This window comes from Amblyomma maculatum, chromosome 10, assembly GCF_055883805.1.
Source record: "Amblyomma maculatum isolate TAMU_Amacu chromosome 10, ASM5588380v1, whole genome shotgun sequence".
In the NCBI taxonomy this organism is placed as follows: domain Eukaryota; kingdom Metazoa; phylum Arthropoda; class Arachnida; order Ixodida; family Ixodidae; genus Amblyomma; species Amblyomma maculatum.
In genome coordinates, this window is record NC_139353.1 from 2,352,301 (window position 1) to 2,369,787 (window position 17,487).

At 43.1% G+C, this 17,487-nt stretch overlaps 1 protein-coding gene across 2 annotated transcripts in view; it reads left to right on the top strand.

Annotated features, from left to right (window-relative positions):
* Nucleotides 1-17,487, top strand: part of Coa8 (Cytochrome c oxidase assembly factor 8) — a 58,984-nt gene that overhangs the window by 38,340 nt on the left and 3,157 nt on the right. The window contains exons 3-4 of one of the 2 annotated variants that reach the window (XM_084581721.1): nt 4,492-4,634; nt 11,344-11,542. The exons of the other annotated variant lie outside the window; for it this stretch is intronic. Of the exons in view, the coding sequence (XP_084437847.1) occupies nt 4,492-4,634; nt 11,344-11,449 (249 nt within the window). The 3' untranslated portion in view covers nt 11,450-11,542. Of the gene's footprint in view, nt 1-4,491; nt 4,635-11,343; nt 11,543-17,487 lie in introns of those variants that run through there. 2 annotated transcript variants of the gene reach the window in all.

The following is a 17,487-nucleotide window of genomic DNA, read 5'->3' on the forward strand; positions in this document are numbered from 1 at the left end:
TCGAACACAACTGCAAGGCACTGCATTCGGTGAATGTGTAGCTGTGCTCACATTTTGTTAACGTACGGCTGGCGTAGGCAACAACGTACTCAGCCCCACTATGCAGCTAGACAAGCACCGCCCCAAGACTGATGCCACTGTCGTCAGTATGAATCTCCATCACAGCTGAAGAGTCGAAGTGGTGCAGGAGTGGTGCTGAAGTTAGAGAAGACTTGAGTAGATTGAAAGAGGATTCGCACTCAGGGGTCCACACAAATTGCGAGTCCTTATGCAGGAGAGAAGTGAGATGGTGGGCAATTTGCACAAAGCCAGCAATGAAGCGACGGAAATAAGAAGAGAGTCCGAGGAAGCTCTGAAGGCTTTTCATGGTGCGCGGAGTTTTGAAGCCACGCACTGCAGCAATCTTCTGCAGATCCGGCCTGATACCTTCCTCGTTGACGAGGAGGCCAAGAATTGGAAATTGTCAGTCTCCAAAATGGCACTTTTTTAAGTTCAAAATGAGTCCCATTTGCCGATGCATTCACGGACAACATGGAGCCTCTCATTGTGCTCTTGGAAGGGCTCCTTGAAAATAATGACATCAGCCAGGGAACACATGCATTTTCCCATTTTAGGCCATAAAGGATAGTGTCCATAAATCGCTGAAACGTTTCGGGTATGTTGCATAATCTGAACAGCGTCACAATAAATTCGTATAAACCATCTGGTGTTACGAAAGCAGTCTTCTCACGGTCGGTTGTATGCAGAGGAATTTGCCAATAGCCATATCACAAACTAATGGAGGAGAAATATTACGCCAAATTCAGCCAGTTGACCGCTTCATCAATGCGAGGTAATGGGTATACGTCTTTCTTTGTTACCGCATTTAAACGACGGCAGTCTACGCAGAATCGCTAAGTATTGTCTTCGCACTAGTATCACAGGTGTGGCCCATGGACTTGAAGATTCTCAGACAACTCCTTTCTGCAGCACTTCGTCCACCTGTTCTTGAATTATTTTGCGCTCTGCCGGGAAGACCTGCAGTGTTTTTAGTGAATAGGGGGTGCGTTTCCTGTGGTAATTTTATGCTGTAGTCGAGAGGCTGGAAAATGGCTACCCGATCCTTTAGACCAAAAGTCGAACTCTGGGGCATGAATCATCAAAATGTCTTGCAGTGTACGGCAGTCACTTGATGGGAGCAATTTGTTGACTATACGCTCAAGCTCAGGACAGTATTCCGACTTCCCTTTCACAGGTCCTCTGCAATCAGAAATAGTTCCAACGGTGTGAGTCACGTGATTTTCAAATCTCGCAAGTGCCAAGCCAGAAAAAAGACGAACATGCTCTTCAGACACCATACGAGAAGCGCAACACCAGGACGACTGACAAAAGGGGAGAGAACACACCACAACACAGGCCTGGTGTTGCGCTTCTCGTATGACATGAATCAGTACCGACTTGCCCAAATTTCTACCCTGGTTCTTCAGACACGTTCACATTCCAGAGGTGTGTGCGACCATTCGTTGCGTCTACGATGGCACGTGGCACCAAAGCATTCTTCTTCCGCTCCGTTCGAGACATCTGGCTCGACGACTACTGGGTGTTTGGCCATGAAATGTTCGGTTGATTTCACAGGCACAAACGTTGCCGTCATCGCAGGTTGCAGCACATCTTTCTGGGAGAGAACTCCTTCATGACACTGGGACATGTTCTCTACTAATGTGGGGATAATATTTGGCTTCAGAGAAATTTCACCGGCACTGAAGTCTAGAGTTGCACTACACTCGTGCAAAAAGTCTACACCAAAGATCATGTCATGCGTAGCATGTCTCAATACAACGAATTCTGTTCTGTAGCACTCGTCACCAAGCACAACTGAAGCAGAGCGCAGGCCAACCGGAACTAAAGTTTCACGCCCAACTTCACAAAACATACAGTTCTTGTCCCTCACAAACATAACTTCCTAAATTAAAGGCTCATAACAGCGGCACCAGTGTCAAACCAAGGCATCCGTTTTAGCATTGTCCACACACACTTTGTTGTTTTTTTTTACCATGACGATAGGCAGAGGTATAGGCAGAGAGGAAATTCACTGTCCGGCAACCTTACCTCCATCGGTTGCACCACTTAGTTTCCCAGCGGTGGAGAAATGAAGCGGCGATGTTGGGATGGTGAACGGCCATGTTGCTGCGGTGAGGGAGTGATGCAGCGATCGGACACGGGGGAGTCATTGCATGCACTGCGTTGTGAGGGAGAAGGCCAGTAAAAGGTAGTGAGTGGTTGCTCCCACTGGTCGTCATTCCTCAAGTGCGGTGCTCGTCATACAGTGGGTCGACAGAAGTGGTAGATGTGTCCGCTGTACCCACAGCCGTAACACATCGATGGCGAAGCTCTGATAGCTGATCGCAGGATTCCTCAGAGGCTGAGACGAGGCGACAGACACGCAACGAGGCGCACCACGAGGTACTTCCGTATGGAATGGAAGCTGCTGGAAATAAAAACGCGACGTCAATAGCTGAGTCCACTCAAAACCGTAGTTGTAAGACGGTTCATTGTTATTTGGTGCAGTTCATTGCGTACGCTGCTCCCATGAAGGCATGGACCTCGATGTCTGGTGGTAAGGTAAATCAAAATTTGTACGTTGCTGCTGAGTATCTAACTCCTCACTTAAAATTCTTTTGACCGTAGAAGCTATGTCTTCAGCCTCCAGGATGTTGATGCTGACAAGGGTTGTCACATAGGAAAGGCGGCCGAATTTAGACGCTATCTGGTGTGCTTTGAGCGCCCTAAATGCACGGCACTGCTTGATGACATCTGCAGTGGTAGCAAGGGTGTATCGTGAAATAAGGAAGTTATAGTCCTTAGCAATCCCCTTGAGAAGGTGCCCTACCTCATCTTCTTCTAACATCTGCCAGCTGATAATGCGGCAAAGTTTCAATACTTCCTCGATGTATCATGTGAATATCTCACCAGGCAGCTGGGCTCTCTGGGAAAGTTGATGTGCAGAGCGTTTCTTCTTTGCAAGAGTATCGCCAAAGGACTCAGTGGTCTCTTCAACAGTCTGGTTCTAGGTCGTGATGATTTCCTTGTGGTTGTCAAACCAAGTCAGAGCCATGCTACTAAGGAAGAAAACAATGTTGTACAGGCGGGTAGTAGAGTTCAAACGGTTGTACCTGCTGCACCTCAGGTAATGTCGGAGCTATTTTTCAACGTTATCTTCGGGCTCACCGTGGAACGTACGCGGCTCTCGCTGATGGGGCAAGGACCTCTCTTTTTCAGCTCGCTGTTTCTGAGTCTGCGTATCTTGGGTGGTAGCCATTGGAAGGAGCTCTGAGGTGGTAAAGGTGACAAACCTGCTACATCGTGGCTGTGACGGGGTACTGGCGAATCCAGGACGTTTTTAATTCAGCACCAAATGTAGCAGATGAAATTGTTTTAATACAGGCGCAAGCTTGACGAATGACAGTTGGTCGCAAGCAGCTCAGAGCCCAAATCAGTCTGCCCTTGTCTCTTCTTCTTCCTCCAACTCCTTCTGCTAGGCACGTAACAATATATATGTAGTACTGAAAAAGTTGTAATAAACCAAATGTCAAGGTTCAATTTTTTTATTATTATTATTATGAAAGAACTGTGCTTGCACAATTATTCTAGTTCAGTCAATACTACAAATTATAAAGAAGATTGCTGGGAAATTTCATTCTTCTGGTGGCAAGCTTCTTTTTTTATTATACGTTTTTTAATGCATCGCTTTACAAATATTGTGAACCTTTTAACTTCAGGTCTACTTCATAGTTTTCGTTAAAATTCGTATGCTTGACTCCAACTCATTCATAAAAAACAAATCAAGTTTTTTTGTTCCAACACGAATTGATAAATCTTGAAGCATCCTCACCCACATCTCACAGGGTACCATTTCGTCTTAATAAGAGGTACAAATTGAAAATGGTACACTTCGGATGCCTTTGAGAAAGGTCGAAGAAGTTCACTGCACTCTTTTTTTCCTTTTATTTTTAATTGTGTTGTGTTCCATGACTTCTTGAAATAATCACTTTGTTATTTTTTTAAAGAAAAAAATCACTGCTTGGTTCAGATCAAGAATCCGGCACTCACACTTTTTGCGACCTGAGGTTTCTGACATGTCAAGAATGGCACCATTTCCTGGTATTGATAGAGGAGTGCTGTTTACCCAATATGGATGTTGCATATATACAGAAAACAGTGTTACAGCCTGTATAAATTGGGTTTAGATTTTTTTTCTTTTTTTGCATTTTCACTTAGTGTGAGAAAAGGAAGAACACATTGGACAGTTATTGTCAACCCTTCTAAAGACTTGGCATTGTTTTCGATTTTTTTACTTTGGGAGGGATAGGCCTCTTGTTTAGCATAATTTTCTTTGCTTGCTTGTAGGGCCTTTCTTCTCTTCTGCTTGTCATATGATAGTTGTAGTTGCTCACGTGCCATAAAATCCAACACATATAGGTATTTTTCTCTGGCATTTATTTGTATATGCAGAAGAGAGCAGAATTTATCCAAAGCAAGCTGGCAGAGTACAAGGCTGATGGGGACCCTAAGGAGACAGTCCCTATTGAAGACATGGCTTCATTCTACAAGACCTTCTTGAATGACAACCACAAAAAACACATGCATTACAACTGGTATGTAACAAGGACCTTGTATATGGAGTCAGGTTCTAAGGGCTAAGCTATCACAGCATTAAAATGGATGCTAGAAAAATAAAGCTAAATAAGGGAGATGTTGAAATGCCTACCCTGTCATAAACCAGTTCCGCCATCGTGTCCACCGTGCTTACGCCTGGTGCCCTCTACTGTACAGCGAGTAGTATTACGACACCTAGAGATCCCAAATTGGAAAGGTCTCTACTTCTAACTATAATGTCTCTTGGCATTTATCAATAGGATGCTTTTTTTTTTAACTGTCTGCAGATCGTTATTCTAAACCTTACGAGATATATGTGGGTGCGGTCTTTACAGATGGTCTTTACAGATTGTACAGCAAGGCGGACAATATGTGCGTGATAGAACTCAGTATTAAGCAGTTAACTAAATTTAAGTAATCAACTTTTTCTTTTTTTTCTTTTTCTTTTTTCATATGGCAGTAAATATTTTATTAAGAAAATGAAGGCCGTTAACATAAAAGCCGCGTGCAGTTTTTGAATCTTTATTGCCTTCAATAGTAAAGATGGCTTTCCGCAGTGCACATTTTAAAAATGGCATCTTTTTGTCTGTTTTACGCGGTAGAAGCAGCGAGTGTTATTTCTGTGACGATACCGCGTCCAGCGATGCAGCTTTAAAAATGTGCAATGCAGGAAGTTAGCTTTATTAGCTAAACAATGCGTATTTTTGATGTTAAATGTTATAAACTGCATCACCTCTAAAGGAAATTTAAAATCTAGACCCAGCTTTTCTGTTTGCGGCTTTCATTTTCCAATTATAATGTTGGCCCCTAAAATCGAAAATAAAAAGCTCATTACTTAATTTTACTTAATTGCTTAAATACTGAGCTCTATCACATTCATATTGTCTGCCTTGCTGTACAATCCACATGCACAGACCGCACTGACGTATTTCTCACATGGTTTAAAATGACCTTCATATCAGTGTTTGTGGTTATGTCAAATTATTCATCTCAAGTGCTCGACACATTTTTGAGAAACTAGTGTAAATTAGCTTGGTTAGGTCACCAGACAGCCAAAGCAAATGCTACAAAATAAACTCTTTAATTTGGCCTTGAAGGAACCAGAAAAATTGTTGCAGTTTCAAATTATTAAATGGTGTCGTCCACCCTTAGCGTGAACACACAAGGAAGTGGTCGCACTCTTCGAAGCGCCTTTGCATCGGACACGACCTCACAAGAAGTGGCACCTGGGGACCTAGAGGAGGTGCTTCGATGCACAGCCGCATCGGACGCAGTCCAAAGAGAGCACCCATGCGCTCTCGTGTTCACCCGAAGAGTGGACAATGCTACGCGTATATCACTGATCTTTTACTTTGCGCCTGTATATTATAGTACACATGCAGTCGTAAGATACCACATTATGTGAAAGACCACCGGACCTAAATGCCCGCTTTGTTGGAGCCATATGAACGTAGCTGCATGGCCTAAAGGCTCCATCTAACTCCTTCGGCGTCCAGACTGGAAACGCACCCCATTGATACACATATGAACAGAAGTGCTGAACGCATTTTTGTCATTGTACAGTGCAAGTACGATGTTGGCCCTTCATGAAGAAATGCTCAGTACACCCTCATAACAGATTGCAAAATTATGAAATTACATTTCGAAGGTGATATATTTTCGAAACACGTTGGGGTCCTGGTCGCCGCTGGCCGCCGGCATCGCACGAGAGCGTGACCTACAGAGACAAAACATTTCATTTTCTCATTTCACCATGTAGGCAGCCATGAATTAACAGTTTTGCGTGTACTTTGAAGAGCACTTGACAAAATATGCACTGAAATTTAGAGGCTATATTTTTTAAATGGCATGATAAGTTTGTGCTGTGAGGCCAGACATACCCTTGACGTGTGCTCTGTGAACTGGTGTTTCTTAGAATTGCAAAAGCTTCTCCAAGAGTCCAATATGCTGTTACATGAGTCAACAAAAATAGCGCAGGGAAAGAACAAGGACAAGCAAGGACGCACACGAGTGCTAACTTCCAACAGTTTATTATGAAACGCAGGGTGGTAAATATACTCGGCTTGGCATTGCATTGCACAGGCGCAGTAGGACAAACGATTTTCAATGGTTTCTCAGATAATTTAGTTCTTTTTGAGATAAACCAATAGACGGTTTTGCAATGTTACGTGAGCTCCGCTAGTTCATAGTATGGCTAGGGTGGCTCCAGCCTGGTCATTGAAACTGAGCAGCCTAGATGTTCTATGCGAGAGGCAGCTCTTAAACGGCATGGCAAACGAACCAAAACAAACAGCACACCTTTGCTACGACGAAGACGATGTCCCGGCCGCTGAGATTGCTTGTGCGCAGATGGCAGGAGTGGACGAGGTGTGTTCTGTTCCGTCTGCATGATGCGAGCCACCGCAACGGCTGGTTATCGTCCTTGCCGTCGCAACGGTGCACAGTTTGTTTTTGTTCGTTTGCCATGCCATTTGAAAGCTGCTTTTTGCATTGAGCATTTAGGCTGCCCAGTTTTAACGACCGTGCTACGAACTAGTGGAGTGCGCACAGTGAAATGTTGGGCTCCAGGAGAAGATTGTGCAATTAGGAAACACCAGCTACCAGAGCGCCTGTTAGAGGTATGCCCAGCTTCGCAACGTACACTTTTCGTGGCATTTTAAAAATATAGACTTGAAATGCAATTGCATACTTTGTTGCAATGTTTTTCTAACTCTGAACGAACGGCTGCCTACATGCGTGCACAGGGAAACGGGAAAATTGTTCAGAAAATTTTGTTTGAATGAAAATCTTTATGCATTGTGTTCCCGTTGAGTGCCGGCCACCAGGTGTCTCCCACGCGCATGTATCGCACTGTTTTAGAAATACAACACCTGTGTCGTGTCCTCTCTTGTGGTTGTCTTTTTTGTGGTGTCTTCTTACCGAGTAGTGTACTGGGTTTTCCTGCATGAAGGGCCAACATCATATTTGCACTGCGAAATAAAAATAAATGCCTTTAACTCTTTTGTTACCACGCCGATTCAAATCGATCACCGGTGGTCAATGCTTTAAATTGCCGATTTTGACATGTTGAAATCACTTCTTGTGCACCTAATGCTACTAAGTGGTTAGCCTTGTCACTGCACATGTAATACCAGTTTAAATTTTACCACTCTGGCAACATTCTTATTTTTGCAGAACTTTTTGAGAACTAATGTGCATGTGTTGCTGCGAAAGGGAGCGTGGAGGCAGTGCATGAAAAAAAAAAAGAAAAAAAGAAAAACCTGTCACTCCTAGTAACGCAGCAGTAACGTCAAATTTTTATGATCAAAAGACTTCCAGCAAGTCTGACTGTATTGAGTGGGGATAATTACCCGAAAATGGCACCAGCTATTACTAGTGAGCTTTGACTCTGAGTCCATGTGGTTTTATTGCATGAAAACACATTCGAAGGCCCGCGCCGCACGTCCAACATGTATACCTGGTCTTTATAGGCAGTTTGCAGTAGTTTTGATTTGGTGCCTCAGGAAAACCAGGAACTGCTTTGCTGTATGGCACGAGAAATGAGGCTGTTTCCACCTGTAGATTTTTTTATGTAGCTGGAGAACAGCGCTGTACAGATAGTTTATTTTTTACACTGTGTTCCTGGGTCATTGATCTTCAATATGTATATTCTAAACTTTGTTAATACTGCTTCTGTAGATATCATGCCTTTTCTATTACATTTTTATAAACTTGTCACAACAATGTCAATTTTTCGATTTTTTGTGTGTTGCCTAATAAATTGCTTGCATTGTAACTTATGTTTTTGGAAAGAGCAATCCATTATGTGCAATTTTGTATGCTGCAACGTGTGCTGCATTATTATTTGTACTGGCAAAAAATATCTTCCGAGATATGAAAAACCGCCATTTTCTCGCGGTAATGAAAGAGTTAAGGCTGGTATGTACGCCTGTGATTAACAAATCGCTACGGTTGCCTTTCTTGTGTATAAAAAGAGGTGCCAGACAAAATTGCTTGGGCCAGATGGCAGGCATATTTAGGGCGGTATCTAATACATTTTGAAGGCCAAACAGTGAAAATAAAACAAAACAAGCACAGCAGAAAAACTTAAGAAGAGTGCCGACTCACAACTGAAATTTTATACTTTATCCAATGTCACTGTCAGAAAAAGCTGGCGCGCAGTTTTCTCGAAGCGCTTGGTCCCTCCACTTTTGCTCACGACTGTGCATGGGCCACTTTCCCACTCTGGACACACATGAGGCCACCAGTAGCGCTGAATTTAGCGCCGATCATTGCGCACCTGGCAGTGTACACGGAGCCTATAGGTGCAGCGTGTCTAACAAGGGTCCTAGTAGTCTCCATTTCGGTCTTACCCTGCCTGCATCTCAGAGGCAAAGCCCGAGCCTGTCAACTCAACCATGTCATGTGGTCTCATGACATCAAACGATTCGACAACCAATCCAGTGCACAGTCATGTCAACTGCCACCTGCCAGAGCCATGCCCGTGGTTCAGTGTGTTTTCTCCAGCAACTCCGACACGACGCCAGATTTTCTGGAGACCAGGTCTTTAAAGCTGTCGCGTTAACCCTGCCAAAAACTGCTTGCTACACTGTAGATTTATCTTATAAATGCCTGGAAGATGGTTATCTATACATTTGGGATGAAAACTAAGCGACACCGACAGGTCTTTTGTAATTTGTTTCTTACAAATGCTTTTGCTTTGGGCACACTTTCGGGAATGTCGAAAAACCGCTCCTAGATCGTAAGTGCCTCCGGGGCCTTTTTTGCAGTGCCCCGTCGGGGTGGCGCAGTGGTTACGGCGCTCGACTACTGTTGCCAAGGATACCGGATCGAATCCCGGCCTCGGCGGTGGCTTTTCGATGGAAGTGAAAAGCAAGGCGCCCGTGTGCTGTGCGATGTCAGTGCACGTTAAAGAACCAAGTGGTCGAAATTTCCAGAGTCCTCCATTATGGCGTCTCTCATAGCCCGAGTTGCTTTGGGACACTAAACCCCACAAACCAAACCAAGCACAGATTTGTGCGTGACTGTGTCTGTATTGGCCTTATTACGGCGAAATAGATTGTGCGATCACCTGAACATCCTTCCCTGGTGACGAGGCGACCCTTGCGTTAGCCTGAGATCTCTACTTCCATGTAACCCAGTTGACTGCCAGGGGATGGATGAACACTGGCAAACATGCACAAATCGTCGAGAAATTTAGGTTAGGAAGACATCTGGTGCCACCACAGGAGCAGAGTTTAAACAATAAAGAGGGCCCCATAGCCTCGTGATGCTTACTGGCCCGAAATTTTGTAAACCCCTCTGATTGCTTCATGCCTTGACAGACGGTAGGACAGACGATAAATTTAAGACCTTCGGAGGGACGGCCGGGGACCCTGGATCAAATCATTTTTAAGTGCCCTCTATCCTCGGGCGCTGGGACCAATATTGAAGTAGAGAAGCCTGAGAGGCACTGCTGCGAAGTGAGGTCCCCACCGACCAGCAACGAAGCCTGGCGGCTGAAGTTAAGGAGGTCTGGCACCCATCCCCTTGGCCTGTGTGCTAGGGAAGGGGAGTAGCGGGTCTTCTACATCAGTGGAAATAAAGTTTTAATCAATCAATCAAGCAAGCTAAAAGACCAGTGATGCACAAAGCAGCGTAAGAAATGGCGTGACGGGTTGATGCACGCGTCCGCTGGCAGCGGCATGATGGTGCGAATTTAAGAGAAGAGAAACTAATATGCCCTTGGATTATATTTCGGTAATGGTGGACTTCTGATCGTTGTCGCGCCTGCCGTTACACGCAAGTCCAAAGTTTGTGGGCACCACTTTTTTGTGCAATTAAAGTTCGGGGAGATCTATTTGGACGATCGCTGGCTTTTCGGGTGGTACCTCGATGTGACCCGCCATTTGAATGAACCGGTGCTAGCTTGCCCACATCCAAATTAAGGAGCGGCAGGCGCCTTGCACTACATGGACGTTGGATAATTCAAATTTCTAAATTAACTGTGGTCGAATCAACGAGGTTTTGCTATTGTATACCGTAATGGCAATCATAAGTGTATGAATTGGTCCGACCAACATCGACCTGAAGGATGTTGGGCGCAGAGGTGCAGTTTGTAGTCATGATTTTGACTTGAAATTTCCAAGCTGTTCCAGCTTGTGCACCTAAAGAGTATGGTCACATTTTAAGCTAAAAGCACACCCTGCTTGCAGTTATCACGACCTTGAGGTTCTAAGTCATCTCCTTTCTCCCTTTTCTACTGGATTCAAACTTGTGATGCAGGGACTGAAAAGGGCTTGGTGATCACTGTTTGGAAAGTAAATGGCAGAGACAAAGAGATCCATAAAGAAAGTACTGTCTTGATGCCATCACAATAAAGTTCTTTCAGTGTACTGGATTGATGGAGGCTAACTCTATTGTCCCTTTAATGCAACAATATGTCATTGCCAAGTTGCTTCTTCTCTTTTTGCACTCCAAAGCCCTCAGAATTGTCCTCATGGACATTTCAGGGGTGATTCTGCTGAGTGTGCCGACATTGATGCTGCTGGGTAGATAAATAGCACACAGACTTGACAAATAACAAATAAGGAAACAAGGCAATTTACCTTGTTGTTCCTCCTCTGCTGTCTGGCGTCTTTAGCCACTTTTTTTTTATCATGCATATTAAGCAACTGGCCGAACTTTTTGGTCTCACCAATTGTTACAGATACTATTTGGTAATTGCAGGGCCTGGTACAGGAAAAATATTGGACTCCTGCTGCCTGCAGCCCTAGCAAGCTGGGCATACTTCTACAGAGAAGTGCTTCCTGCTGCAATAGGAAGGGTGAAGTGAAGTAGCAACAAAAATGTGTTGTTCTTGTCACTTATTTCTGTGCTAATATGGCTTTTTTTTGTTGACCTCAGATAATAAAAAGCAAGAAATAAAGCAGCTGCAAAGTTTCTTTGAAAACAATCATAGTAACACATTATATCTTTGTTAAACACCTCAAGATATTATCACACGCTTCATTTTCCTGCGATTTGCTGACGCTGAATGTCTGTGATGTTTTTCTACCCACTGCAAGGTCTCGGGTTTGATCCTAACTTTGACGGTGGCGTTTTTTTGGAGGCAACTACCAAGTGCATGTATGCTGAGATTTTGATGCTTGTTAAAGAGCTCCAGTTGGTCAGAATTAATCTGATGCCCTTTACAGCGGCTTCCTTTTGACATTTTCTTCTATTTTAGGACGTAAAGATATCTAGTTATCGTGGAATTCCCAAGCTTTTATTTGTGCTTTTTTGCATGCGGCTATGGTTTTTCAAGTTTCCTGGAGCCTACATAAATGAACTGAAGGATAGCATTACACCAGCCGCTCCTTAATTCAACATAGGTTGACGCATTCAATGTGTGCCTAGAGAATATGGCACACAAAACTAGTTCACGTATGCATCATTTACTGATGCCTGATGCTAAGCCATAATGAAAAGTTCTTGTTGTTGAAGCTAGGTGGCACTGCCGAGGAGAAATTAAAAGGCAGCACTTTTTCAACTTCGAAGGAAGCACATCACTTTTCATGGCTAAGGTGAGTGCTTGCTTGCACAACAAAGGATAGAACATATTCTTGTCTAATGTAAGGGCCGCAGTTTACGAAGCCACCCAAGATGAGCGAGCACTCAGAAACAACCAGGGTCGTCATTCACAGAGTAGAATCAATTAAGAAGTGACTAGATTATTACTGCAGATGGGGTCCAAAAAAAGCTCAGCACACTAGAATTGAATAGCTTGAAGTATGATTATCACCACCCGGATTCCGATATTTCTTGCACGACAGGGTTTTTTCTTTTTTTTTTTTTTTTACGTGCATGCGCATGTGCATATTTAGTTTCACTGCGCTTAAGATGTCTCCAGTGTTGCATGAGAAAAATACGAAATTAAAAAATTATACTTACATTCCGTCCGTAATGCCAAGCACTCATTTTATCCCCACGACTTACCAAACCTACTAATAAGCAACCCAAAGCAATTTTGGCAGGTCTTAAAGGGACAGAACACTGGAATTTAGGTCTCGCTTTTTTTTCTCCGCAGTGGAAAGATTGATGTTTAAAATGTTCGATTGCATAACGGTTTTGCTAGAATCGCTGTAGGAAATTTTTACCGGGAATTTTTCGATCAATGCGTGCGCCCGTTTTTATGTAGTCCGATGCTGGAAACCATGAGCAGCGACCGCTATGACGACTGGTGGTTGACAAAAAAGACGTACCGAAAACAAATATAACTTTCACTCGCCAGGCAGTAATCAGACATTTCTTGCATTGAGTAACGTCCTTTTCAGTTTCACACTCCATGCTGTTACGGCACAATGACGCACGCCCTCGTCCACGAAAGTCTTAGTGGGCACTGTCATTGCTTCATTCATGAAATTGCAAATACTGTGGCGCCATCTAGTGGCAAAACCTGAAAGCATACCTCTCGCGGTGTGAAAGAAGGGGTGTTTTTTGTTTTTTTTTAAGGGCGCACTGGAGAGAGTGCAAAATATAATAAATTATGGCAAGCACTCCTAGAAGAAAAAAGAACAATGTGCAGTTATGAAAATCAGCGATATTTTGCTTGCATGTAGTCACGTGGGAGTCTACACTGAAAGTACTAGGGTTTCTCCACTAGTTAGCACCTCTGTTGTTTTTATGCGATTTTTAATGGCAAATTAAAATTTTAAAGCCTCTTTTCTTTGATATTGTACTGCTCGATCAGTACTATATGAGGCAAGATCTTTTCATCTTCACCATAATCTTATGACACATTTTGGCCAGTGTTCTGTCCCTTTAAATCATACTCATCGTTCCCATATTACGTTAACTAATGACTTGCATGAACCTGTTACTGCGACTGCGCAGATATTTTCAACCATGCATTCGCATCTGTATTCACCACTGAGTTTGACGCGCCTCCCACACTTATCATCCCTTCACTTGGAATCCTTCATGCTGGCTATCACCTTCAGCGTCGAAGGCATCTCATCCATAATTCATATTATGAAACTTTCATCCGCAGCTGGTATGCACCTAATTAATTCAAAACTTTTGAAGAATGTGAACACTACTTGTGCCGCCTATTTATGTCTCCTTTTTTCACTGTCACTCTCTTCAGGAATCATTCCAGCTGAACGGAAACAGGGAAAGGTCATTCCAGTCTACAAATTGGGTAACAGAGACTCACCTTTGAATTACTGCCCCATTTCCTTAACTAGTGTACCGTGTAAAATAATGGAACATGTCATATGCTCACAAATCAATTTCCTTGACTCAAACGAATTTCCCATCCTTCGCAACACCGATTTCGCAAGGGCCTCTCATGCAAAACCCAACTAGCACTCTTCATTCATGACTTACATGCTAATCTCGACAGTAACATGCAGACCGATGCCATTTTTCTAGATTTTGCAAAAGCTTTGACAAAGTCCCTCACTGCCGTTTATTACTAAAACCTTCGCAGCTCAACCTACAACCTAATATTTTAAAATGGATTGAAGAATTTCTAACTAATCGTTTGCAGTCAGTCTGTGTTAACGGCCACCTGTCTAATTCCGTCCCAGTAACATCCGGCGTCCTGCAAGGATCTGTCCTTGGTCCGCTTCTATTCCTAATATGTATTAACGACTTGCCCATGCATGTTTCCTGCAATATTAGAATGTTCGCGGATGATTGTGTCGCTTACCGTACCATTAACAATCGTGATGATCAACACACCCTTCCGGCAGATCTTAACAGTGTATTAAACTGGTGCAATAATTGATTGATGTCCCTTAATCCTACTAAATGCTAATTCATGTCTTTTTCTGGTCGTTGTAACCCTTATCGTTTCTTTTACTCGGTTTCTAATACACCAATTGAGCTAACAGAATCATACAAATATCTGGGAATCACCATCTCTCCTGATCTGTCATGGCGCGTTCATATTAGTAACATCATTTCAGCAGCAAATAAAACACTAGGTTTCCTTAAGCATCATCTTCGTCTTGCCCCACCTCAGGTAAAGCTGCTCGCATACAAATCACTGGTAAGACCAAAATTAGAATATGCATCTGCCATCTGGAATCCACATCAAGCATATCTAATCACTGCATTGGAATCTGTTCAAAATCGTGCCGTCCAGTTCATTCATTCCTCATACTCGTACGACACCAGTGTTTCAACTTTGAAAGTGAAATCCAGATTTCCACTCCTCTCATTTCGTCGCCACATCGCTAGCTTCGCTCTTTTTCACAAGTTTTTTTATTCTCTGAATCAAGCACCATGCATCACAGCCGCACCACGCATATCTCACCGCACCAGTCACCCACTACAAGTTGCTCGCCCACCATCGCACACTACTACTTTTTCTGCTTCGCTCTTTTCTCGAACAGCTTTAGACTGGAACGGCCTTCCCTATGACATCGTCGTTATCGCTTCGCCATCTGTTTTTCAAGCACGTGTAACAGATCATCTTCAATGTTAAATAATCATTGCTGCTTGTTTGCACTTTCAAGTGTATTCCCACCCCTTATGTAACCCCCTGAAAAGGGGTCTTTGAGGAATAAAACTGAACTGAAGTCACAAAAGGGCTTTTATTATTATTATTATTATTATTATTATTATTATTATTATTATTATTATTATTATTATTATAGCACTCAATAGAGCGTCACTTTCTTGTTCACTGCATCTGCACACTTCTGAATGTGTCAACTGTTCTTGTCCCCCTATACACTTTTCAGACTCCATAAAGTATTTGGGCATATATGGTTTGATTCCGGTTTTCTTTTTTTCCATTCATTTGTCATATATATGTTGGTGACAAGCCCAGTAGCCACAGCTGAAGACACTGGCTTGGCACGTGAATGAAACTGTTTACTGGGCTGACTAATGGCGCCCGCAAAAGAACTAAGTGATTCGGCGGCGGCGGCAATAACCCAAGCTGGAGTTTGCTCCGCTACGCCAGTGCCCGGTTTCTAGCAGAGCGGAGAGGAACTACAAAACCTACGCCCACGCGCGCGGCCGGATCTCAAAGGGCAGCACCTCCACCAGATGGCACGTAGTGGTGACAAGCCCAGTAGCCACATATGAAGACACTGGCTGTGCACTCGAATACTCTTTATTAGGCTGACTTGCGCCCGCAAAAGAACGAAGTGATTCGGCGGCGGCGATAGCAACAATCGTACTCGGCGGTCGTCAAACACACGCGCCAACGCTCAATTTAAAGGCGGCAGAGAAACATGAGATAAAACCGCAGACCGTGACTAGCATAATCTGAAACATTGCATAAACACACGCGAGTGGCAAGAATCTGCTAAATTTCTCTCAATGCATCTTGCGCGACGAACAAAATGATAAAGCAGCATCTCGCGACAGCATGAACAAAAACAAAACAGAATCGATCCTCACTCTAGAATCGCAATGATATGGTGGCATGCCGGCGGCTGTCAAAAAAGAGCAAATGCGAATCATTCGTGGCAATATACCGAACTTCGTTAGAATTTTATTTATTGTACCGTATCACAAAACGTTTTTACCTTTGTGCGTCAGAAAACTCTTGGCTAATTAGTTGGCCTACAGTGTACTCTGATACGGCATTACCACTTTCGATCACTGTTCAAGTATCTGGCATCATCATGTGAATAGGTTGTTAAAATGCATGTTAAAAAGTGTTGCTTACGACTTATGCACTCCACAAGATGGGAACCTGTTTCAGATGCTAAGAATGCCAAATTTACGATTACTTTTTGCTCAGACAGTGCTGCTCAAGTATTTCTGGAGCGATATGCATTTAAAGTCCTCACCGTGTCATATCGTCATTTGTGTCATGCACCCACTTTTTCAGTTCCCCTCACGCGCACCAGATTTGGCAGATATACCGAAGCATATTATGTGCCAGACATATTTAAGGCTTTTCCTTCGGAAATTAATAATTGTCAATTTATATGCGACCTTCCCAAAAAAGCTAAAGGAATTATGCATATAATAATTATGACCTTTGTATTTCTCTTTTGTGCCATTGTGTAATGTCTGTTTTGGTTTCTTCTTAATTTGTGTGCCTTATATTTTATTATTCTGAAACAGCATAGAATTCAGTGTCTTGTCTCTTGATAACAGTCAGTTTTGTGGCTTAGATTACCAGGTTTCGCGTGACAAGCCACAGTGATGGCTTAGGCGAACGTGACTTCAGTAAATGTACATTCAGATTTTTTAATAAGGGTATTATTATTATTATTATTATGCAGTGCAATGATCCTAATTTGGACATCTTTTATCAAAACGCCCGAGGTCTTCGGACTACGGGAACTAAATTTTTTTCTAGCGTTTTGTCCTGTTGTTACACCGCTGTTGTAGTTACCGAAACCTGACTGGTCAAGCGATATCCCTTCCAGTGATTTCCTTCCTGATAATTACTTAATTTTTCGATGCAACAGCCCTGAAACAGCCACGAAACACAAGAAGGGCTACGCAACGTCTAGAAACCTTCTACAGAGGTATATACTAAAATATACAAGAAGTTTATCTTTAGTTGTTCTGTAGACAGTGAGGCAAAAAGAAGTGTTATATGCCTGCTAATGCTCCGCCAAAAAAAGTGGTTAGAAAACCCCTTGGCGAGAGCTTTTTTGGAACAGGTTTAGATGCTTCCTTATTTCTTGGAAATGGCAGCTGATATTATTTCATCGTTTACAATTAGTTTCATTGCATACTTGAGAACCCTATGAAGTCAACCAGTATATTGTATTAGGTTAAGGGCGCGCATTCTTGAATCCAGGCACTTGTATGGAGATTGCATTTGAGGAAAATGTCCAACTTCTAATAAATGCTGTGCCCTGAACCTAATAAAACCAAGTGCTTGTCTTTAATGAATATTTTAAAAATGCC